The sequence below is a fragment of the Schistocerca gregaria genome, chromosome 11 (assembly GCF_023897955.1).
Source record: "Schistocerca gregaria isolate iqSchGreg1 chromosome 11, iqSchGreg1.2, whole genome shotgun sequence".
Lineage (NCBI taxonomy): Eukaryota > Metazoa > Arthropoda > Insecta > Orthoptera > Acrididae > Schistocerca > Schistocerca gregaria.
In genome coordinates this window covers 52,232,424-52,258,343 of record NC_064930.1, presented here as the reverse complement: position 1 = coordinate 52,258,343, position 25,920 = coordinate 52,232,424, and the positions used below count along the sequence as shown (strand labels likewise).

General features: G+C 41.9%; 1 protein-coding gene and 1 non-coding gene across 3 annotated transcripts in view; one reads left to right on the top strand and one right to left on the bottom strand.

Annotated features, from left to right (window-relative positions):
• Positions 1-25,920, bottom strand: part of LOC126295274 (zinc finger protein 596-like) — a 128,143-nt gene that overhangs the window by 54,694 nt on the left and 47,529 nt on the right. For both annotated transcript variants that reach the window (XM_049987702.1, XM_049987703.1), the window contains exons 5-6: positions 20,731-20,793; positions 12,906-12,968 (exon numbers count right to left, since the gene is read on the bottom strand). In XM_049987702.1, the coding sequence (XP_049843659.1) occupies positions 12,906-12,968; positions 20,731-20,793 (126 nt within the window). The remainder of the gene's footprint in view (positions 1-12,905; positions 12,969-20,730; positions 20,794-25,920) is intronic.
• Positions 999-1,073, top strand: Trnat-ugu (transfer RNA threonine (anticodon UGU)). The gene has a single exon. It is a non-coding gene; the product is annotated as a tRNA-Thr (tRNA).

The window sequence follows — 25,920 nt, the reverse complement described above, 5'->3', positions numbered from 1 at the left end:
AAAATGAGATTCCTGAAGAACAACACAAACTGCCAAGTAAAAGGAAATGAGGGATTGCAACTCCGGTAGGTGACCATAGGATCCATTACAGTTCTATTGAATAAACAAGGAAAGGGATCGAAATGGGAAGCAAATGGGGTGGATTCAACCATGCCACTGGGACACTATCCATCACCAACAAGGAGGAGCTGACAGCCACAAATGATCAGAATCAGGTTAGGAGGTGGGATATGGCACCTTCAGGGGTACTGGGAGGGGTGTAGGGTTGTCCTAGAAATTATGTTTCTGCTTCTCTTCCTTAGTTTGAGAAGGGCAGAGCACAAACGGGGAGCAGGCTTCTGCAAGATCTGGAACCAAAAGATAGCAGGCAACCTTGTGGTGCACAGACTGTGGGTCTCTCTCTCTCCCTGACAGGTGTCATGGGGAGGAGGTACTGGGAAAGAGCCCCATCACCAGTGGGTGCCACTTCTCTGGCTGAGAAAGGGGATAGGTACCCAGCACCTAGAGGGGAGGACATGGGAACCAAAGGGGAGGGTGAGAGAAGGGGGTGAGGAGGAGAGGAAAGGACATAACAGGCAAAGTTAGATGTCATCAACACAGGGTGAAGTTGATCATATTTCTGACAAGGCTCAGTGTAGTATAAATGATCAAGGGACTTATACTCCTGATCTTCTTTTCGTTCTTATAAACTATACATGACGATAGTATCTGTTCCCGAAGGAACAGTTACCACAGATGACCATGCAGCTTTGCTAGAAATGAAATGATAATTAAATGGACACCCTAGCTGCAAACAGGCATTGAAGTACTTCATTAGGGACATGTTGAAAATGTGTGCCCCGACCGGGACTTGGTAGATTAATCTGCCACGAGTAATGAGTATGATGGGCAAACATCTCTTAGGCGCACTACGAATGTAGCGGTGTGGTCATGTTGGGAATGTGGGTCTTACAGGGAGCGGGCAAGGGATAATTCCCTGCAGTCGCACTAGCCTCTGTGCCCTCGGTGGCTCAGATGGATAGAGCGCCTGCCATGTAAGCAGGAGATCCCGGGTTTGAGTCCCGGTCGGGGCACACATTTTCAACATGTCCCTAAAGAAGTACATCAACGCCTGTTTAAGCTAGAGTGTCCATTTAATCATCATTTCACTTCTTACAAACCTTGGAATCTGATGAGTGTGGAGAGTAAAGGTCATGACTGTTAACACATGCACGTGGCAGAACACAAGGCTCCCTCCTCACATATGGAGAGACAGCAGCACAGGTATCATAACTATGATCCCTATACTAACAGGGGGCTCAGGCACATGGGTACATAACATCCACCCCATGAGCTGGCTACATGCACTGGTGACGTAGCGGGATTGGGGGGGGGGGGGGGGGGTTATGGCAGGGAAGGAAGAGCAGAAGGAAGGGGGAGATGAATCAACATTGTAGATGCTAGGGTGGAAGTTCTTCCTCAAAGGGCTCATATTACAGAGGAAAAATTTAAAAGTGGGGGTCATACTCCACAGGGAAATCAAAAATGCCAAAATATAAGCGTTAAAAGGAAACAGTACGGGGAACAAAAACCAGATGGAATACAGGAAACCAGATGGATAGCCAGGTCAACATGAGTAAGAACACAGAGATAGGGGAAGGACGAGCAGAGGGGGAAGGAGGGGAATTGGGCAGGAAATGCAGCCCAGGAAGGAAGAATGGGACACAATAGCTCAAGGTCCCATGTGTGCCACATATCAACTTACGGAAGAGCTGTGAGTCCCCTGGGGGGGAATTGTGACAATGTAATGGGGGGAGTTGTGTGTAGGGGTAGGGAGGGGGGGGGTAAGAACTGATGAGTGAGACCAAGCTTTGAATATGGAAGGAGGTCAAAGTAGGAGCAAGTTGCAGTAGTTATGTAGAGTTATGCACTTACTGGATTAGCAAAGAAAATTGCATTAAACCAATCTTCGGACAAAGACTACAACTGCAAAAACATATGCAAAATTGTCTAATGAAGCCTTTTTTTACCTTTACTCTCATGGATAATTTGATGCAGCTCCTCTACAGCTTTTTCCCTCTGTAGCTCTTCTAGTACCATGATAGTTATTTCTTACTGTCCTAACATGTGTTCTGTCACACTGTTTTGCCTAATATTTTCCAAGTATCCATTTTGTCATTATTTCTGCAGCACAGGTTTCCATTTCTTATCAGTCAATTTTCATCATTATTCTGAAAAACTGCATCTTAAATGTATCAACTTTCTTCTTCTCAGGTTTGTAAATGCCAAAAGTGAGGTGTAGATGGGAATGAGTCTCTACAAAAATGTATTATACTCTTGGGAACTTTCACAGGACATGCTAATTTACAGTAAAACTCAGAACTTTCAAAGATGGGTGGCAGTGAACTGATTATCAAATTGTAATACATTAGGCCTAAACAACACAAGCCAGCACTTGGGGCGCCAAGCAGAGGGGACTGCCAGGATGCCAAAACTGTAAGATTTCTCTACAGGGTGTATCACTATCAGTAGCAGTAACTTGCAACATTTGTATACTATGCATATCACAATTAGTAGTGACAATTAACAGAGGTGATAATACATGAGGTAAACAGGAGAGAAGGGTACACCATATGATAAGTTGCTTACATGTAAGAATGTTCTTGAACTGGCTTGGAATTAACAAAATACCTGTAGTAACCAAGTTTCTCCTGTACAAAAATGAAGAGTTTGCTGCATCTCTACAATTAGTTCTGACTATTAACCGATATAACATTGGCTCTGAGCTTTCACGGGGCACATCACAGTACTTACAGAGGAGTTTGAACTCATTCTGCATGTCTTCAGAAGATTTAATTAAAATTAAATGAAATTACAATTTGGGTCAAACTGCATCACACTCATAATGTTGAGAACTATTTCATGCAGTAGTCTGCTTTTAACACTTACACTATGTTAATTCTCATATGAAGTATCTGATACTTCAGAGCTTTGCTAGTATGAAAAATCAGGAATTAATACAAAAGCAAACTTTGCCACCTGTGAAGTATTCTGTAGAAACTTCACCCCACACTCAGATTGTCCGACCTTACTAGTATTTTAGCTTCCCTCCATCTGAAGTGCACCACATTTTGACACAATCATTCATCATATGTACTTTCACTGTCAAAGTGACATCAGTGATTATGTTGTAATCTTCATTTGAAAGGTTATATCGTACCATTGGAAGAATATGTTCCAAAACATAATATATCGCAAAACACTGCACATAGAAAGAGGATTTTTCATTCCTCATCCCTCAGGTTCTGTTAATGACAAAAAAGTAGGTTCAAGTGTTTTGGACAGACATAGGGACCATTTGTATACCCAACAGAAGGATTATCTCAGTGTGACTATCATCCAGTACATGGTCAAAGTATAAATATTACATACTTCCTCCGGCTTAAGCAAATGGAGCAAACTGGTTTGTTCTTCTTGAATTCGATGGGTCTACAGTGGGCTTCATGGGACATGTGGAGGCACCATTAGATCATGGGCAGTTCCACAGAAAGCCCCACAAATGTTTTTTTAAACATTTTTCTGTTGTCACCATACCAAAAATGGCTGAAATTTTTGTGATATACTCTTAAGAACCCAATGGCTAACGCCATTTTAACTTTTCTTGACACTTTTGCCTGTTTTAAAGATGTAGAGGTTCAAAGCTAACCTACTTGTACATGTAAAATCCCCTGTTGGGCGAACATGTAGTTTATAAAGTGATACAGCATGGAGAAATATGCAGTACAGTGTATCCAGTACCATCTGAGAACCCCATGTTGTAGCGCTGAAACACATGCCAAAATTTTTTGGACATAAAATATAATCTGAAGCGCAAAATTAGTTTTACATTGTTCAGTTTCATGTAGGTAAACCATCTAAATTTTACTGAACAATACATGGGTTTTTCATATGGTTACATGCCCTGATGCAGCAGGGGAAAGAATGTAACTAATGAAAAAACACTCCTATTGGAGCACAAAAAATGTTGATTTTTCCTGTTTATGTAAAAGACACTGAAAAGTTGCCTCACCCTACCTTCCCTACCACTTCTAAAAATTTTCTGAAAAATTCTGGCTTGCTAACATATTCACACTTTTTATGCTGTGCGAAGAGACAGTGTCACTGGCAAACAGAAAAGTAACAAATACTGGAACATAGTAGACAAAAATTGTGGTACAGAAAGGGTGAAGGAAAGAACAGCAGTGTGAGAAAAAGATACCAACACAATGGCAGTGGAACATAGTTGACAGTAACAGAACAGTGCCAAGGAATGAGTGGAGACAGTACCAGACAAGGAGACAGTGGATGTGGGTGGGTAAGACCCAGTGATAATAAGAGACAGTCAATGGCCGAGGCCAAGGATGGGGGTGACCGGGAAGGGGAGGGTGACGGGGGCGGGAGGGTGACGGGGTGGGCTGAGCGTGACGGTGACGGTGAGGGGGTGGGGAGGGTGACGGTGGCGGTGACGGTGAGGGGGTGGGGAGGGTGACGGTGGCGGTGACGGTGAGGGGGTGGGGAGGGTGGCGGTGACGGTGGGGAGGGTGACGGTGACGGAGTGGGGAGGGTGACGGAGTGGGGAGGGTGACGGAGTGGGGAGGGTGACGGAGTGGGGAGGGTGACGGAGTGGGGAGGGTGACGGAGTGGGGAGGGAGACGGAGTGGGGAGGGAGACGGAGTGGGGAGGGAGACGGAGTGGGGAGGGAGACGGAGTGGGGAGGGTGACGGAGTGGGGAGGGTGACGGAGTGGGGAGGGTGACGGAGTGGGGAGGGTGACGGAGTGGGGAGGGTGACGGAGTGGGGAGGGTGACGGAGTGGGGAGGGTGACGGAGTGGGGAGGGTGACGGAGTGGGGAGGGTGACGGAGTGGGGAGGGTGACGGAGTGGGGAGGGTGACGGAGTGGGGAGGGTGACGGAGTGGGGAGGGTGACGGAGTGGGGAGGGTGACGGAGTGGGGAGGGTGACGGAGTGGGGAGGGTGACGGACGGGGGAGGGTGACGGACGGGGGAGGGTGACGGACGGGGGAGGGTGACGGACGGGGGAGGGTGACGGACGGGGGAGGGTGACGGACGGGGGAGGGTGACGGACGGGGGAGGGTGACGGACGGGGGAGGGTGACGGACGGGGGAGGGTGACGGACGGGGGAGGGTGACGGACGGGGGAGGGTGACGGACGGGGGAGGGTGACGGACGGGGGAGGGTGACGGACGGGGGAGGGTGACGGACGGGGGAGGGTGACGGACGGGGGAGGGTGACGGACGGGGGAGGGTGACGGACGGGGGAGGGTGACGGACGGGGGAGGGTGACGGACGGGGGAGGGTGACGGACGGGGGAGGGTGACGGACGGGGGAGGGTGACGGACGGGGGAGGGTGACGGACGGGGGAGGGTGACGGACGGGGGAGGGTGACGGACGGGGGAGGGTGACGGACGGGGGAGGGTGACGGACGGGGGAGGGTGACGGACGGGGGAGGGTGACGGACGGGGGAGGGTGACGGACGGGGGAGGGTGACGGACGGGGGAGGGTGACGGACGGGGGAGGGTGACGGACGGGGGAGGGTGACGGACGGGGGAGGGTGACGGACGGGGGAGGGTGACGGACGGGGGAGGGTGACGGACGGGGGAGGGTGACGGACGGGGGAGGGTGACGGACGGGGGAGGGTGACGGACGGGGGAGGGTGACGGACGGGGGAGGGTGACGGACGGGGGAGGGTGACGGACGGGGGAGGGTGACGGACGGGGGAGGGTGACGGACGGGGGAGGGTGACGGACGGGGGAGGGTGACGGACGGGGGAGGGTGACGGACGGGGGAGGGTGACGGACGGGGGAGGGTGACGGACGGGGGAGGGTGACGGACGGGGGAGGGTGACGGGGGAGTGTGACGGGGGAGGGTGACGGGGGAGGGTGACGGGGGAGGGTGACGGGGAGGGTGAGGGGGTGGGGGAGGGGCATGGAGATGGAGAGTGTGAGGTCGAGGGGTGGGGGAGGTCAAGGGGAGAGGGAGGGGGAGGGGGAGGTCAAGGGGAGAGGGAGGGGGAGGGGGAGGTCAAGGGGAGGGGCAGGAGGTGGTAGTAGTAGTAGGAAAGAACTGTGGCTGTGAGACAGGAGACAGTGACAGATACAAAGAGGGAAGTATTGTGAGATAGGCTGAAAGAGTGATAGAGAATGAGTAAATGGGACTGCATGTGTGCTTAAGTGACTTACTGCGATGGGCTAGTGGGTGTGAGTGAGTTGCAGGTAGTAGAACTTGAGGGAGTGAGAGGTGACTTACATGTTAAAGAGAGCACAAATATGTTAGCAAGCAAAATTTTTGGTAACATTTTTGAAACTACTGAGGAAGATAGAATGATGCTACTGATACTTCATTTTTTAGTTAGAGTCTTTTAAATAAATAGAATAATATTCAATTTTTTTGTTCCAACAAGAGCACTTTTTTGCTGATAAGTCCATAATGACCAAAAGAATAAAAAGTGTCATCTCCTCATAATGATTACTGATGGGAAATAAAATGAAGCGAACTGCATCTAGTATGTCAGCTTCTTTGTTTGACAGAAAAAATACTTATGACATCTACTGTAGAGCACAGCCATATAGTAATTCCCCTTTTCTTTATTTTCTGATGTTTCAATTACAGTCTGTGAGGCTAGATATTATTGATAATTTTGCCTTACATCCAAATTTTATTTTGGTTGCTAGTGAAGGTAGTAGCAGCCAGCATTGGCGCATCATCTAAAGGCGAGCATCCAAGTGTTAACCAGCGCAGCACGTCAGCTGAGCAAACATATCTCTCCTCTCACTAGTGGAGAATTAAAACATTGTAGAATACATTTGGCAACTACATGACCATCAACTTATATCGTGGTGTGGTTCACTAATGTTTTGTTAAATTCACTTGCAATTCTGTTGTCATTTCCAACAAATAATCTGAATGATTCTCTCTTAAAGTGTAACATTATTATTTGATGCCCAGAAGGTCATTCCACACGGAATCTGTAACCTATATTTAACACTACTAATTATTTCTGTTAAGCAAAATACCACAGTGAGAACACACAGTTAGCCATACTGTGTGGCTGCCTAAATGGTAACATGGTCACTTCACACAGGGAGTGCTACATTTGGTATAGGTCCTAATAGCATGAGAGGCCCAAGCATTTTGTCTGCCTTTTTACATCTTCTGTTACTGAGATATAAGCTTCCTGACTGAAAACCATTAAGGCTAGCTTCACTTCACCAACTTAGGTCTCATCCCAGTATCAATTCAGTACCCACTAGATACAAATGCGAAAAATTTAAGAAACTGTGACATTGCATCCTTGTTAAAACATATTTTTCTCCTTATACCAGCACAAGTTTTTTGTGAATAGAGAATTCAGTTGGTTGTGTGTGGCACTGAATAATTTGTTAACTGGATTTGTGGGTCTACTCTCATTTATTTTGCTATAAAACAATATAAACAGGTAATTGTAAAGTAGAAATAATGTAAAGAATACAGAACATAATCAACTGCAACATGCATAATGGTAGACAAACATGTTCTTAATTTTTTTCCAACTTAACATACTTGAACACCCATTCAGGCAACTGGTTAACGGTGTGACCACTTCTGACAGCAGTACAGGCCTGACAATGGTGGAGTGCACTGTGAATGATGTAATCACTCTTATGTTGAGGAAATTATGCTCATTCTTCCTGCATAGCTGCTTGTAAATCTTGGTGAGTGGTTGGTGGGTGCTGATGTGATGCAACCCATCTCCTTAATGCATCCCAGACATGCTCTAATAGGATTCAAATTGGGAGAGTGAACAGACCATGGCATGTCTGCAATATATTGCATTTCCAAAAAACCATCAGCCACCTGTGCTCTATGACATTGAGCAATATTGTCTATCAATATGAGGTCTGGGCCCACAGTGCTGCCCAACAACCATGCATTAGATCCCAAGATTTCCTCACTGTTAAACCCCGCTGATTCGCCTGTACAATTTCATGAAGAAGTATCTGAGTGATCAACATCATCCCTGCCTACACATTAGGAATCTTCCTTGATATTGGCTTCTTTACATAATGTTTCAGTCCCGAAATCGTATTCCACATTCCCTCCAGATGCAAGTCTATTAAAAATCACTCTCCAGAGCAAATTGGAACTCATTTGTGAGAAGAACAGTAGCCCATCGTTCAACCATCCAGGTGGCATGTTGACAGCTCCACTCTAGAGGTTCCCTTCTATGAAGGCATACCAGAGTTAAACAGACAGCAGGTCTCCAACAATGAAGGCCACTCTGCTGAAGGCTTCTGTAAATCATTTGCCTTGAAACAACATGTCCATGGGATACTGCAAGGTCAGATGTCAGTTGCAAAGCAGATTACAGTGGTACCATCATGCCCTTACAGCCAAACAACAGTTCACTCTTTCAGATGTCACACATACTTGGCCCTGACCTTGTCTCCAGGATGTGGTTTTGTTCTCTATAGCCGATTACCTCGTCCAAGAAACAACAAAACGATTCACATTGAGCCGTCGGGTCACATCAGTCTGCGACTCTCCTGCTTCCATTCTTCCTATGGCCCTCCACAGCACAATGTCTGTAGAGGTCTTCTCTGTGTCATACTGCACCATCTATGACTGTGTACACAGTAATTGTGTATGTGGGACTACCTTGCAGACACCACCCTGCTTCACAGGTGACTTGATGTCATTGCTGACATGGTTGTCTGTTGATTGGAATGCTATCTTCCATACAGAACATGATTGTACTGGCATATATTGACAGTCTGCATGATTATGTCATGAATTAGACACAGTATGGGGAAGTAGCAGTTGTTGCTTTAAGTTAGGACACCAGTGTAAATACATCAGCATAGGTTCAACATATCCAGCAGAAATTTGAGCATGCTAGTGTTATGCCAGTGCATGCAACTGGCTGTTATGTGATTTTACTTATGTGATTAAAAAATAAAGTAAAAATAGGCACAGTGAAGCCAAGACAGCTAGTCAATATCAATGTGGAAAAACAACGAAATGAATGTATCTGAGGGGTTGTAAAGAACCTCCAGTATGGATCATCCTACATTATGATGCCATCATAAACAATGCTCTGTAAATGTTGGTGATCTGTTGGAATGACTGTAGCTACATGTGCTTAAGGTCTTGGCTCAATTCATACATCAGACAACCGTTTTTAGCAAGCAGATACAGACCTCCTACACATCTGGTAATGCAAGCTGAACAACATAGAGTTGCACAGTGGTTGCAAATCCACATTAAACATGATGTCCCTTTGCTACCTAGTTCAGGACAGTCAGTATAGATTGGGACTTGACAGAGGCACAACCCACACCAGGTAACAGCTGTTGCCAGTTTGGTTTCTTATGTGTGGAATTTCTTTCTATTAATGAGCCAATCATCATCTGAAGTAACAAGACACTTATTTCTTATTATATAGTAATATTATATGCTGATGCTGGACTGGGATCTGTTGGGTGAGATGACGCAGTCACACTGTTTCATTGTTTCCCCAAGATTCCAAACTCCCAAATGTCTCGACAAAGAGTGTGTTTGTCAGATCAAATCCTAATCTGGCACAAAACTTTCCATCATGTCATTTTAAGTTGAAGCATGTGCACACGAAACTACACGTCACGAATGGTTTAGATTTTTATTAATATCTCGCCATGCATTTTCAACTTTAAGGACTGGTACTGGTTTCAACTCCAAGACAGACATACAGATTTTGTCATATAATTTCATGCTCACACAGGCCAATAGTACATACTGGTTACAAAGAACTCTATAATCAATATCTCTTAATGAGTGGTCAACAACGATGTGCAAGTTTCAACTCCAACCCAGCACAGAAATTTTTCTCACATTATTTCCAGTTGAAACAAGTGCGCATCATAATGAAATAAACAGATTTTTAAAGTCTACTGATGGCTAGAAAATTATCATGATAGGTACCTTGTTCAAAGCTTTTCATCTCAGCATTTCAGTTTGTCATCTCTCAATTTTTTATACCTAACATTTGATTGTGCTTGGTTAACAATCTGATTAGATGCTTGGTTTGAATCCCCATCCAACACACAACTCTATGCTGTGTTACTTCAAGTTTAAACCAGTGCACAGTTGGGTACTTGTGACTGAAACCTTTCTTAATACTTTTCTCTGTTAGTGAACAGAAACAATAGTTGCTGGATGCAGTCCTTGGGTCCAGTCCAGTGTAAAAATGTTCGTAACATGATTTCATGTTGAAACTTTCCTTTTAAAATATCATTTATTGTAGTATATTTTATTTTAGAAGTGAAATGGCTGTATCATCGCTAGTCACATATTTTCTGATAACTGCATTACTGCAACATTAATTTGCATATGAATGTGGTCTCTTGTAGTAACAATTTTGTATAGTCAAATGACTGTAAAACAGAAAGAGAACGGAGAACTTTTAGTAGAGTTGCACTATGTGGGTTGCACACAAATTATGCGAAATGCAATTCAGATTATTCCAATAATTTTGAGCATGGCAGTACAAGCAAAAATCCACATACACTAGTGTAATCATCTGGTGCCAGACTGTACTCCAAAGCTATAAAGTTTTGTTTACATAATCGAAAATGAGTGTACAGGAAATGTTCTATAAACATAAACTAGGCTCAGAAAACTTATCACATACTGGCCGCCTAGTTAACAATATTTCTAAATTGTTTTGCATCATGAAAAAATAATGTAATATGCACAATAATCCACCTAACCTTATAAAACTTAGCTATTCCAATAGGCCTTTTTTAAGAAGTCAGTCATTGAGGTTACATTTGTCTGTACAATAGTCATTTTTAGTCATTTTACACAGCACAGCTAAAGTAAGATTTATGTCATGAGTTAACAGCCGTGTTTAGAGTAGTTTGGGTGCATTCCACTGATTTGCAAATTAGTCTAAATCAATCCACATTTGCTGAACAACTTAAGTGATACTTGGCTATTTATGTGTATGAACCTATCAAGATTATACTATTTCTACATTAGTAGCTCTACACAGAACACCAGCTTTCTAAGCTAACACACACAATTTATTTACTACCTGTTTCTGTTATTATGTCAGTGACTTCAAGATGGTACCTTGTCAAAACCGGTTTTTGATAAATAAATACAGTGTGTGGTGCTAGGTACTTCTTGCACCAATCACTTATCCCCCTTCCCTGCTCCAATCGCGAATGGCGTGTGGGAAGAATGACCATCAGTAAGCCTCTGCATTGACTCTAATACCTCAAATTTTCTCAATGTCATCATTCTGTGAGATGTATGTGGGAGGAAGTAAAATGTTATCACACTCTTCCCAAAAATACTCTCACAAAATATCAATAGCAAACCTCTCTGTTATGAACAGCTCTCTTGTAGTGTGTGCGACTCAACTTTGTTGAGAATCTCTGTAACACTGTAGTGCCAACCAAATGATCCTGTGATGAAATGTGATACTTTTCATTGGATGTTCTCTATCTCTTCTGTTGCTCCTACCTTCTTTCATGGATAAGTTACATTAAGATTTTTTCCTATAAATCTCAGTCTGCCATCTGTTTTCCCCACTATTTGTTTTATGTGTTCATTGCACTTACGATCACTCTGGATAGTTACTTCTAGGGAGTTTATGGTAGACGCTGTTTCCTGCAGAATGAGATTTTCACTTTGCAGCAGAGTGTGCACTGATATGAAACTTCCTGGCAGATTAAAACTGTGTGCCAGACCGAGACTCGAACTCGGGATCTTTGCCTTTCATGGACAAGTGCTCTACCATCTGAGCTACCCAAGCAAGATTCATGCCCCGTGTGAAGTTTGGAAGGTAGGAGACAAGATACTGCCAGAAGTAATGCTGTGAGGAAGGGGTGTGAGTTGTGCTTGGGTAGCTCAGATGGTAGAGCACATGCCCACAAAAGGCAAAGGTCCAGAGTTCAAGTCTCAGTCCAGCACACAGTTTTAATCTGCCAGGAAGTTTTATATCAGCACACACTCCACTGCAGAGTGAAAATCTCATTCTAGAAACATTCCCTAGGCTGTGGCTAAGCCATGTCTCCACAACATCCTTTCTTGCGGGAGTGCTAGATCTACATGGTTCGTAGGAGAGCTTCAGTGAAGTTTGGAAGGTAGGAGATGAGATACTGGCAGAAGTAAAGCTGTGAGGTCGGGGCGTGAGTCATGCTTGGGGGAGCTCAGACAGTAGAGCAGTTGCCCGCTAAAGGCATAGATCTGGAACACAGTTTTAATCTGCCACAAAGTTTCACGGTTTCCAGCAGTTTGCCAACAATAGTGTAGTTTTACAGTGGTGGATTTCTTTTCCTACTTATGTAGAATATGTTAAATTTTTTTCACGTTCAGGGTTGATTACATTACCTGCATCATTCATCAATCCTCTGTTGACTGTATTGCAAATCGTTACTATCTTCTGCTATAGACAACTGCATCATCTGCAAACACACCAACACTCCCAACACTTTCTACTATATCATTTACATACATTGTAAACAGGAACAGTTCTATCACATTTCATTCTCAGTCATAATTATTTACTGCTTTGATTTGTTCACTTTAGATGCAAGGTTAAACAATAATTTGAATTTATATTACAAGAATATCAACAAAGTTATTTACTTACACAGTAATTCACAAATGGGAAATTCACTGCCCATAAAAACTGATATTTTCTGTGAGCTCTACCAGCACACAAATCACAAGTACATTTGAGGTTTCCACAGTGTCAAATAATGTCACTCAGTCATCATCAACTGTTTCATATTTCTCCTCTTTAATGTAATATTAACTATGTAGAGAACTATCTGGTAGCATAAAGTTGTAATAAAAGAAAGGTGATATACTCAGTTCAAATAGCTAAAAGTGATGAATGGCTTACCTGATAATCTGCCATGCTCAATGGGTCACATTCATCGAGACAATCATTCTCAGATGCCGAATCCTACACCAATTGAAGAACAGTAATATAAAAATACAAATACAATGAATTAAGTATACTGAATTACCTACAATGGTTTTCAACACAAAAGAGAAAAGGAGGCTAGCCTCACTATTAGTTCGTTTGTAACTGCTCCATAGTCTACATGGGAAATTAATGAAGTATTATTGTATAAACTATGATTTGAAGAAGCATCTCAATTAACTGTGGATGGTATGTTACAGACAGATTATATTGCTGCAAGCACGTATTGACATAACCATGTGTTTTGCAATAAATAACATTAGTTTCATAAATCAGCTACACAATTTAAATAGCATAACATCAGATACTTGATAATCCACTCCAGATAATATCATTCTTTTTAACTGTACATCATAGAGATTTGTAGTCGACTGCTATATTTTCAACACAATAAAAATTTAAAGTGCTCAAGACAAAAGTAATGAATCACCCATTTTTGTCACAACACCATTGTGTAAGGCTAGTCATATGTTAACCATAATGTTTTGCAGAACACCCATTTGTCTGTATTAGGCTGCTTCTCAGAAGTGGAAAATGTATACATACTTTGGCAGAGTATGAAAACAGATTTCTTCCCCCAAATGCTTCTCTATCTAGTGAAAAATCTTTTACCTCCATATTTGTGAAAGAAACTCTATACTCAGGTACATGGAACAGTACTTCAGAGCAATAAAATGCTTGTTGAAGAATACAGTATGGTAGATAATCAAGGCCACCTTCAAGTTACGGTTAAAACATTCGGCAAATGAGGGTTGAGGCTAATAAGGAGTTGTTGTCATATGAAAAACACCATTCCCAAAACAAAACCAATTGAATTGGCGAGGTTTAAAAGCCAAGGCATTATCACTAACTACAGTCTTGGGAGGGCCAAAGATACTAAACATTTTAGTACAATGTTGGATAGTGTGGTTAGCTGATTCCCCGACTGGGAAAAAGCCACACAAACCAACTAAAAGTGTCGACAATGACAAAAATATATTTACTGGCATGACTGGTGCGAGGAAGGGAACCGATATAATCAATAAAACACTTATCCATAGGGTTAGGGTTCTGTTCCCTCTCAGACTGTAACAATCCCACATGTGTGCCATCATTACGTTTCCCCATCTTACACAAATCACAGTGGTTGATGAGCCTCCTTACCTGACGCCCCATGGAAGGCCAAGTGAGTTGCTGACTAATCTTCCCCAGAGACTTAGCCACCCACAAATGCCCCCCCCCCCCCCCCCCCCAATAACACGGATATGAAAATACTGGAAAATGGGGCTCACCAACAGCTGAGGAAGACAAATTTTGGACTGTCCGGTCTTACAAACTTGCTTACATACAATAACTTTACTTGAATTGTATTGCAGAATGTGCTTACCAGAGAGGAGGGCCTCCTTAATGGGCCCCCACCAAGGATCTTCTCGTTGTTTACTAGCAATGTCAACAAACAATGATTGGATTTCGCCAAGGACACATAATACAATTAATTGATCATCACTCTGTAGCTCTTCTTGCTCAGATTGAATACATGGCTGAGAGCATCTGCGACCTGGTTATCAACTCCACTTATGTGCCTGACCTGGAAACGAAATGCTGAAATTCGCACCGCCAATGCGAGACATCCGGTCTTTCTAGGGCGAGCCAGTACCCAACTCAATGCCTGATTATCTGTTTCCAAACAAAATTCTTGATGCTCCAGGTAAAATTAAAACCTCTCCAGAGCAAAGAGGATGGCCAAGGCTTCCAATTCATAGACAGAATATTTGTTCTCAGTCTCAGAAAGGCAACACGAGGCACAGACGACGCGCCGTCTATCCCCATCAACTTCCTGCTTGAGTACGGCAGCCACACCTCCCCTGGAAACATCAGTCCACAGAATAACGGTCTTACTGAAATCAGGAACTACCAGTACTGGTGGATTAGTCACGGCAGTCTTGAGACCCTCAAACGCTGCCTGCTGGCTGCTGGCTCTCTCCCCACTTAAACTCTTTGTTCTGACTGGATAAGCTGTTAATGGAGGAGGGCGGCTAACTGCACAAATTTGGGAACGGATTTATGAAAGTTGTTGGCCATGCCAATGAATCTCACAATTTCCTTGTTACTTCAGGGTCTGGAAAACGTCTCTGACTAACGGTTCGTTCCTGGTCGATCCTGATCCCATCTGCCAAGACCAAATGTCCCAAAAAGGAAATCTGATGATGAAACAAGTTGATCTTATTATGTTTAATGGTTAAACAAGCTTGTCCCAAACAGTCCAAAACTAAACTCAAATGTTTGAGATATTCGTCAAAACTAGAACTATAAACAACATCATTATCTAAATATTTGTATAGGCAATTACATTTAAGATCTCTCATGACATTACCCAATGAACAAGATAACACAGCAGCTCCAGTGGCAAGTCCGAACAGAACATGATTGACCTCTAATAGGTTCCAATCTGTAACAAAAGCCATTACTGCAGAATGAGATTTTCACTCTGCAACGGAGTGTGCGCTGATATGAAACTTCCTGGCAGATTAAAACTATGTGCCCGACCGAGACTCGAACTCGGGACCTGCCAGGAAGTTTCATTTCAGCGCACACTCCACTGCAGAGTGAAAATCTCATTCTGGAAACATCCCCCAGGCTGTGGCTAAGCCATGTCTACGCTATATCCTTTCATTCAGGAGTGCTAGTTCTGCAAAGTTCGCACGAGAGCTTCTGTAAAGTTTGGAAGGTAGGAGACGAGATACTGGCAGAAGTAAAGCTGTGAATACCGGGCTTAAGCCATGCTTCGGTAGCTCAGATGGTAGAGCACTTGCCCGCGAAAGGCAAAGGTCCCGAGTTCGAGTCTCGGTCGGGCACACAGTTTTAATCTGCCAGTAAGTTTCAAAAGCCATTACTTGTTTAGAATCCTCTATTAGGGGAATTTGATGGTATGCCTGATTAAGATTGAGCACTGAAAACCAACGGGTGCCGGCAAACCACATGAAGCAATTATGGAGCTCAGGCACGGGAACTGACTCCAATATTACTTTCTGGTTGAGCTGGCGATAGTCCACCACGGGTTGAAAATACCTGTCATTCTCCTAGGGGACCAAAAACATCGGAGTAGCACAAGGAGATGTGGATGGCCGAATGACATCATTCGCTAACATCTCCTGAATTTTGTTTCGTAGAACACACATTTTGGGAGGTGATAACTGATAAGGAGCTTGGTGACCAGGGATATCGTCAACCAGCTGAATTTTATAGTGGATTCAGTCAGTAACCCCCAAGCAATCAGTAAGAACCTGAGGATAGCACTCCAACAATTGGAGCAAATTATCTTACTCCGAAGCAGACAAGTGACCGACATCGAATTCAGGGATAATAATATTAACAGGGTTCAAACCAAGGGATTCCTTACAAGAACAAAACGCAAATTTCTCATGGGGACAAAACCGAAAACTGAAGGTTTTACCACCTTTTGGACAAAATCACTCCTTAGAGGCAGGTTAACTGACAAATTTTCAGCAATGAAAAGCTGGATGGGCCATGAAAAATCGCATACAGCAATACTCCCTCTTAACTCCCCCACCAGAGGCAACTTATCTCCATTGACAGTACAACATCCCTGTATAGTGGGAGACAAGGAGGGAAACTTGCATATGGCACGAAACTCTAAATATCAAAAGTTATCAAGTTAAGGAAACAGCACTCCCGGTATCGAGCAATGCACAGACCGATTCATGATTAAGAAAAGCACAGAGACTTGGAAACCAAGCCTTCGTGACTAGTTTGACATGTGCACACCCCTTAGGAACATGCCCTTTAAACCCATGCCTCACTCTCCCCTAGCATCATTTGTTGGAATGAGGGGTTCGCTTGACCTGACAATTGTGAACTAAGTGCTCAAGTGATCCATGCTTGTAATATGTACGTTGAGGTGGTAATAAGGAATGAGACATCTCAGAGTGTAATACTGAGTTTCCAAATGCTGACGAACGCGTGGAGACAACTTGCATTTAATAATACACTCTCTAAATTGGCACAAGGTGGCTTGTCCACGCAAGACTTCCAAGAGGACCTCAGTAAGCATCACAAATTCATTCCAATCCTAATACACTCGTCTTGCCCTGCAATTCATTGATCTTTTGATCAAGTTGCTCGAGCATGTCTTGTTCCCTATTCAAGGAGAATGCCTCCAGATCACGAATATGTGAAGACCAGTGGCATAACTGGGCCTGCAGCCACCCCCTCTGTTTAGGAGTCACATTGCTCCCCTGGAGAAACATAACATTTCGGAGCAAGTCTCAACTCCCTCACTAATCAAACTTATGGTGTCACTAACTTGCCCTATGACCTCCCCAGAACTTGCAAGCAGGTTATGCAATGCCCCACACAATTTAGCAATTAATTCGAGCACCCCAACCTGTACGTGTTGCTTCCAAATCCAGAGTTCATAAACTAAAAAAATGGCTCAAATGGCTCTGAGCACGATGGTCATCAGTCCCCTAGAACTTAGAACTACTTAAACCTAACTAACCTAAGGACATCACACAACACCCAGCCATCACGAGGCAGAGAAAATCCCTGACCCTGCTGGGAATTCAACCCGGGAACCCGGGCGTGGGAAGCGAGAACGCTACCACACGACCACGAGATGCGGGCAGTTCATAAATCAATTGATCATTTTTAACAGGCCGAGCCCCAGGCAATCACGTTGCTCCATGATGATGGAAGTCACCGAAATATAACAATCAGGAATGGTCACAAACAGCAACACTTGGCAAATAGAGGGACCAACAGCAAATGCAAAAGAGTGAAGCAGGGAACAATCACTCTCTGCTACCATCTGATTGTACTCTTTCTACAAGGTCAAACTATTCTCCCAACCAGTTTCAATAACAAGTGACAAACAAACAGTTATCTTCAATGGTAATGATAAGGGGAAGGATTAATTTGCCCCAATGCTTCATTTTAGATTTTGCATTTATTGTGACACCTTTCAGTGTAAACCACAGAGCAAGCACTTGTATCAATGAGGGAATATTTGCACTTGTAATATTTGCTATATAACTTAAGAATGCATAAACAATAGGAATCTAAAATTAGTCCTTTTTAACAAATATTTTTAAGACCCTAAACCATAAAGATCAACAGTTAATACAGTCCCATAAACTTTAGCAAGGATCACCTTTTCAGTCTCTGAATGAAGTCAGTAGGTGATATAGGGGAAAATGAGACATACATTAAATGTTACACCATTAAGGACGATCACTCATTAAGAATTATAACCACAAATTAAAGAAGATTCATTTAAAGCAATTAACATCAATAGCAAATAATTAAGTCATGTCTCAGCAAATTTATCAAAACCAAATCTTTCAGTTCTATAACAATGTTGGATCATGACATACGTTGGATTACCAACACAGAAGCTTAAATTTTACCAAACAGCAATTTCTCCAGGCCTAGAACTGTATTAATAGTGTACAAGACTTAGGTTATTCAGAACTATTCTAATTCACCTTTCTTGGGCATAACGGTGGAGTAGATAATTAACCTCTTATTTCATTCTCCTGGAACACTGAGCTGCAATAGACACTTGGGCAACTCTTACCCCAGTGTGGCTCGGGAAAGAGGATGGCTCCATCAGGAGGAGGAAACATTTGCCTGAACAGGAAAGGGAACTCATCTAACACAAGCCACTGGGTTGGACAAAGACCAGTTGGCGATTTTTAATCATTAAACAAAGCTTGCTGGCCAGCTAACAAAATTTACAGAGGGAAAGGAAGCTTTATTGGTGCTCACAAGAGCTGATAACTTCTGCAAATGAGATTCCAGCAGAACTACCACTGTAGTATCAATATGGGACTTCGGAGCTGAGGAGAGCAAGTCAACAATGGTCTCTACCCAACAGGCCCAACATTTCAGACAGACCAAGCAACTGACATGAGTTGTGGCTAGGTAGATTACCAAATAGAAACTCTAGCACTACTTTAAATATAATTAAATAGAACACTTAAATGACACCAGGACTAAACTCCTTAACACAAGAATACATACACAATAACGATCAAAGTTAAATATACCTACATACTAAACACAACAGATATTGACAAACATCAACATAATCTAGCATTCCAGACATCCATTAAATTAATTGACTTTATCTCTCTGCCAGACAGTACAAGGATATTTAACATTTTACAAAGTGCTTATCCAAACAGTGACCTATGCTGTCCATGGGAAAACAACGGTTTGCAGAAGGACAATAGCCAAAAAATGTTTCTTTTTTGTTTCTTTACAATGTGTGCCTTAAGTCAGTATGGTGTACAAATGCACGATGATGTAAGGGGGCAGTAACACACACACAAGGTAATTTCCGATTACAAACTCAAAGCTGAGAAACGTTGCCCCACAGTTATTAATAGCTCCCACAACACTGGGAGATTTGCCCTGCCAGACAATGGCCGTTGCACTAATTAGATGAAAAATCTTACTTTCAGTGATTACACCACCTTCTGGAGGTTATTGGCAGCTGCAGACAGACTTCATAGCTTCCCCAAGCCATGACTGGAAACCAAACATTGTCCACAGATATGCGGACTCTTGTTTCCTGTGTTTTTGGGCCCATCCAGACTTAGCATACAGGGACCAAGCGTCCCACTGCAGAACTGACTGTTCTTCCAGGGCTAAACACTCGTCTCAACTGCCTCCTCCGCCCTGGGCACAGCACACAGCGCCTCCTCCCAGTGGCCGCACTCGCGGAGGCTCCACGACGCCCTCTAGGACAGCACGGAAACTCCAAACAGGAGTAAACCAAGGGAGAAACAGGAACTGTGGTAAATGACAAGGTTCACAAACCCACCAAGGTATAAGAAGAAAAAAAGGGCTGAATGTGGTCTCCAAACAACACTGCACCTGCCATTCCTCATCTATACAAATCATTCCCAAGCTTAAAGCAGAAATAAGTTGAAAAGAAAACACAGGATTAAATGAGGATTGAAGCACAGACCTTGGGATTTGTAGTGTGACACCTTTGAAAAAGTGACATGTCTATTCGTCATCAATTTTTGATGTATGCAGGGCTAGGCTAGAAATGAAAGTTACAGAAGTAGGAGTTGCAGATCGCCAAGAGCTTAGAAAAAAATAGTATTTTTGGTATAGGCTGGGCAAGGCATGAGCCATTTATGTTAGTTTGGTTTCCAGGCATTGGTTGGCACTTTGAAAAGAGTACGGAATGGTAATCTGAAAGTCATGGGGTCAAGATCCTATGCGGAAATTTATTTCTTTTTGTTTTTAATTTTATGCCAAGCTCTATATCTCCCACAAATTTTGACAAACTTGGTGATCATGAGTAGGCGCAGCCCTGCACCCCACTGTTCATTGAATCTGCCTGTAATTGGCTCTGTAGGTGAGTTGAGAGTTTCTTTTGTCTCAAAAAAGTTTGGACTATTTCACAAAAGAACTTCAAAGCTAAGGGTACTGTGAGGGCACACATATGGTCAGAACTTGGGTTCAGTTGTTCCAGAAAGCAAAAATTCAAATTTCACCTAAAGATCTTATGTGTAATAAGACTGCCCATTTATCTGTGATCTGTCATGTATATTATACAAGAATATGCCACACGCAGTTGAATGTGTGTTTCTCTGTAAATACTACTACTTCCCTTTCACAAATTCCAAGATCCACTATGTGCAATCAACCTAAAACTAGACCAGAGATAGTTATATTTCTGAGAAAATAAATATTTACTAGACCTTAATGTATACAAGCAACTTACCTCCTCTTTCTTAACTCTGACAGGATCATATTCAGTACTGATGAACTCTTCATATACTTCAATCTGTAACAAACAAAGAACATACAAGCTGAGTATCATTGCTCATGTGGTATATACACACTAAATTCATGAAGAGAGGAAACTTTTAAATAAAGTATAAAATATGACTCAAGATTAAAGATTTTTGTCAATGTAAAAAAAATTGTTTTTTCATTTATTCATTCATTTACTCACTCACATACAACATTTTGTAAAGCCCTACATGAAGGTAAGTTTTGAGGGGTGAGAAAAATGGCAAGAGACACACTAACAACATGAACAGGCCAGGACAGGTGATATCTGTAAAGTACACTAACAACCTAATATCACTTGGGCTAGTCGACACACATTGATAATTATAGATATTACTTTTACATTACCTGATTAGTATATACATATTATGTATGTAAAAATATTCCACGCAGCATGTAAGAAATGTCAGACACGTGAAATACTCTAACAACTCAGGAAGAATGTAATAATTCCAACTCCCAAGAAGGCAGGTGCTGACAGATGGGAATATTACTGAACTGTAAGTTTAATAAGTTTTGACTGCAAAATACTAACATGAATTATTTACACAAGAGTGGAGTAACTTGTAGAAGTCAACTAAGAGTTCATTTTGGGTTCTGAAAAAATATAGGAGCATGTGAAGAAATGATGACCTTACAACTGATCTCAGTAGATAACTGAAGAAAGACAAGCGTCTTTTTACAGTATTTGTAAATTTAGAGTAAGCTTTTGACACTATAGACTGGGAAACTTTGAAGGTGGACTTATCTACATTGAGTCTAGAAAGTTGACTGCTGTTATACGAGTTGAAGGACATGAATCCAAGGCAGTAGTTGAGAAGGGAATGTGACTGATTTGTACCCTATCCTTCCATTTTTTTCAGTCTGAACACAGAACAGGTAGTAAAAGAAACCAAGGAAAAAGTTAGAACAGAATTAATGTTCAAGAAGAAGAAATAAAACCCAGTGTTTACTGATAAAACTGTAATTCTGTCAGACAGAAAAAGGCTGGAAAGAATAATTGCACAGAAATGATGGAGTCTTCAAAAGGGCTTATAAGATGTAAATAAATATCCACAAAAGGACAACAGGGATGACAGAATGAAGTGAAATTAAATAACTTGATGCTGAGAGAACCAGATTAGAAGTAGCAGATGATTTTTGCTATTTGAAGAAAAAATACCTGATGATGGCCAAAGTAGAGAGGATGCAACATGAAGACAAGCAATAGGAAAAAACATATCTCCACAAAGAAGTTAACATCAAACGTATATTTAAGTTAGGAAAATTTTTTGAAGGTGTTTGTCTGAAGTGTAGTCTCATACAGATGTCAAATGTGAATGATTAACACTTCAGAAAAGAATAGAGGCATTTGAAACATGATACATGATGCTACACAAGAAGGCTGATGGAAGGTGCTAAATTAATCTGGGTACCAACTGACTACAAGAAGCTATCATTTTGTAGGATACATCACAAGGAATTAAGAAACTGTCAACTGGATAATGGTGAAAAGTGTGGGGGGTGGTTTAGAAACTGTTGAGAAAGGAGGCTTACTACAGTAATCAAATTCAAATGGACATAGTTAGCAGTAGTAAGTAAGTAAGTAAGTAAGTAAGTAAGTAAGTGTCATGTGACTAGGATCTCCCATCTGGTGGACCGTTCGCCAGGTGCAAGTCTTTTGATTTGAGCCACTTCGGCGACTTGTGTGTCAATGGGGATGAAATGATGATGATTAGGACAACACAGCTTCCAGTCCCTGAGCAGAGAAAATCTCCAACCCAGCCAGGAATTGAACCCGGGCCCTTTGGATTGACATTCTGTCATGTTGACCACTGAGCTACCACAGGTGAACGCTAGCAGTAGTTATCCTAATATTTTGTTTCTGAATGAAGCACTGCTTATAAAGCAAGGGCAAATCCATTTCATCATCATGCAAACTGGTCAGTTGAAAATCCACACTGACAGAGAGAAAAGGATAAACACCTGTGGTCTGTCAACATGTGGTATATGCTTTGGAGGGACTGCATCGTTTGTCCTTGTTTTATTGATGGCATTTCTACAGTTTGTAACATATGTCGCTGCTGTTTTAGAGTCCACTAGATACAAAACAATCCACACAATACCACCATGACAAATCTTCTATCGACGCAGCACAGATGACTACAGATCTTCATGTCACAACACTTTGAGACCATTCGACTGATTGCTTGTAAAATATGAAATGGCCTGGCCACTCACCAGCCATAACACCTTTGGTCTTTTATTGGTTTAGAATATTAAAACGGGCAACTTACAATGCAAAATCAATGAATCCTGTGGTCATGAAGCACCAAGCAACTCATTTTGTACACTAGAACAGAGATTAGTGGGACCTCTTCACCTGACAGTGGGACAGAGGCGGAGCAACATATACTATTGCTAAGACCAATAGTAGCTTTTATTTGATGGCAAAAGAATGGCAATTTCTGCTAAGATAAACATTTTTGGATTCACTAGAAAGTCTTTCATGACTACCTGACTTGGCAGTCTGTGCTAGATTAAGAGTTGACCTGTAACCTGTGAACCAATTTCATGCTGCTTCTGTTATCCTCCAGAAATGTGTAGTATTATGAGTCTTGACCCTTTTTCAGAACATGTATTATTAGCAAATGTTACTGGAGTGTTTTCTATCAATACAATGAAGTCTTATCAGATTTGTGTTACATCGTTCAACACCCACAAACTGTCTGTTTATCAAACATTTCATCTTCGCTGTAGTGCAGTGCTGTGGAGGAAGAAGAGAACATGAGCTGGTCAATATAGGCAATTGGGATGGGATCATAGTATGTACCCTTCTCCACCTCCAAGCACACAACCCACTACACATTATATTGCTTAGAAGTGGTTTGCAGCACGGTCAATATGTATTACTATCTGATCATGTTCCACCATTATACACTTTGTCGGACTCTCTTTAGGATATCAGAGAAAAAAAGTAAACAATACTGTGTTTTTTTAAGTCTTCAGGAACTACAAGCATTAAAAATTACTTAAACAAGTTAGAAAATTCATCACATTGTTGGCTATAGCTTAGGGAAAACTGCACCTTGCCATATTTACTCACTGTGAATATCTCTATTGTGGACTGTCTCATCCTGCATACAGGCGAAATGAGCATCAAGAGTTAAGCACAATTAACATAATTGGAGCCAAATATTTGGGTAAATTACAGAATGAATGGCTAAAAAGGAACATTTTTAAAATCCTGCCTGATGTCTACTGCTAAGCTGTAACAGACTTTGAACCAGACTCCCAAACTCATTAACTGTAGACAGGTATGCTTAGTCCATATGGAAATTACTTTTAATTCCAGTACTGTGATTTTGACTCACATTTCAGACTACTTTCATCATTATTACTAACATTTCAGACTACTTTCATCATTATTACTAACAACAAATAGACATAGTATCCAAGGCCCTGGCAAAATCACAATATTGGGAGGATAAGTCTTAACTTTTAGTTCTAGTAGACATTACTTACTGACATCACATATTCTGTCCGCTGTAGAGAAGTCTTTATGGAAGACTAACAGCTGTTATTCAATATTATGTTACCAATAACCTTCTGAAGAAAGGGGGGGGGGGGGAATGAGAACACGGGAAGAGGGATACGGATCTATGGTCACAGCTCACTTGCATACATCCACTTTTTATAAATGTGTTTTACCACGGCATATTGTACTCTTTCAGCAAATACACCTCAACTCACTGGCCAACTGCAAAGATAACCAAAGGAGGTGGGGTACTATAAAGTTGACACTATATTTCAGTATTTTGGCTGAAACAACATCGTAAATCACAAATGTTACTTCTTTTTGATGATCTGAAGATTTTGTAATCTCTTCTATAGTTTATAAAGTCTAATGGAGGAATGGGCAATACCTGTATAAGTGTATTGCATCTCCTTTCAACAATTCATTTCTTACCCCCTTTGTTTACAGCTAATGTTTGGCTTATAAATTCAATGAATTGTTCCAATGACTTGAATTTAATTTCATCTGTTTCACTGCTACACTACTCAGGGAGTTCATCATCATTTGTTTTACAGAGTTAAGAAAATTTCTTTCGAATAATGCCCAAACTTCCTTTGTCTTGTTCTTGTAATTTTGAATTTTTTAGGCATAGTGCATAGTTTTGTCTTTCTCACAATTCTGTAATTCTACTTGAAGTGCACATTGTTTTGATTAGAGTTAGTCCTCTGAATTATGTACAGCTCTAAAGCTCACTCTTCCTAAAAAGACACTTTGATCTCTGTTGTTAACCATCCTCTCTAATGGGTGGGAAACATACATTGCACGGACACCAGGGGTGGTACTGATGATCACCACCATTCCAACCTTGGATTTTCCTCAAATAGGTTATTCTTTATTTAGAGGCTATAAACTGTAAACACAGACAGAATAGAATTCTGAAATGAATGTCATGACACAAGGAGGTGTAACTCTTCCAGGTACCAGGAGTCTCACTTTCCTCATTTGCACACAGAACCCATTTTGTTCCATGAGTCTGTAGGGGATATTTTATTATGTAGACATTATTTCTTATTTGGGGCTTTTTAATAGGTGCAGTCTTAAATAAGTAACTGGAACGTAATTTCAGGTTTACTGCATAGACCACAAAATCAGCAGCAAAAAAAGAAGTGATTGCTTTCAACACTTTGATGGCACATTTCTTGTGTGTTTTTTGTTTCTGTTTCTGCCTGCACATTTTCATTTTATAATGGTGGAAATTTTACAGTTAGTAACACATGAACACATTACTATGGCTGTTGGACCTGCAGCAGATTCCATTATTGCTTGTAGTACAATTTCCAGAGTTTAACTTCTGGGGAATCAGCTAACAACATATTTCATTGTTTTGCACTCAGCATTACTCCATCTGAAGTGATGGAGTGTGAAAATCTGGGTCCATTTCATAAAATCTGAAAGAATTGTTTAAAAGGAAGAAAGAAATATGCTCCAAAATGAAGGTTGGCGAAGCCCCCTTACAACTTGTAACTACTCATGACAGAGAACATACCATTACCTATGAAGATCTATGCAGTTGGGCTCCTGAATTGCAAACAAGATGAACAATGGTAACTTCTGCTAATTCAA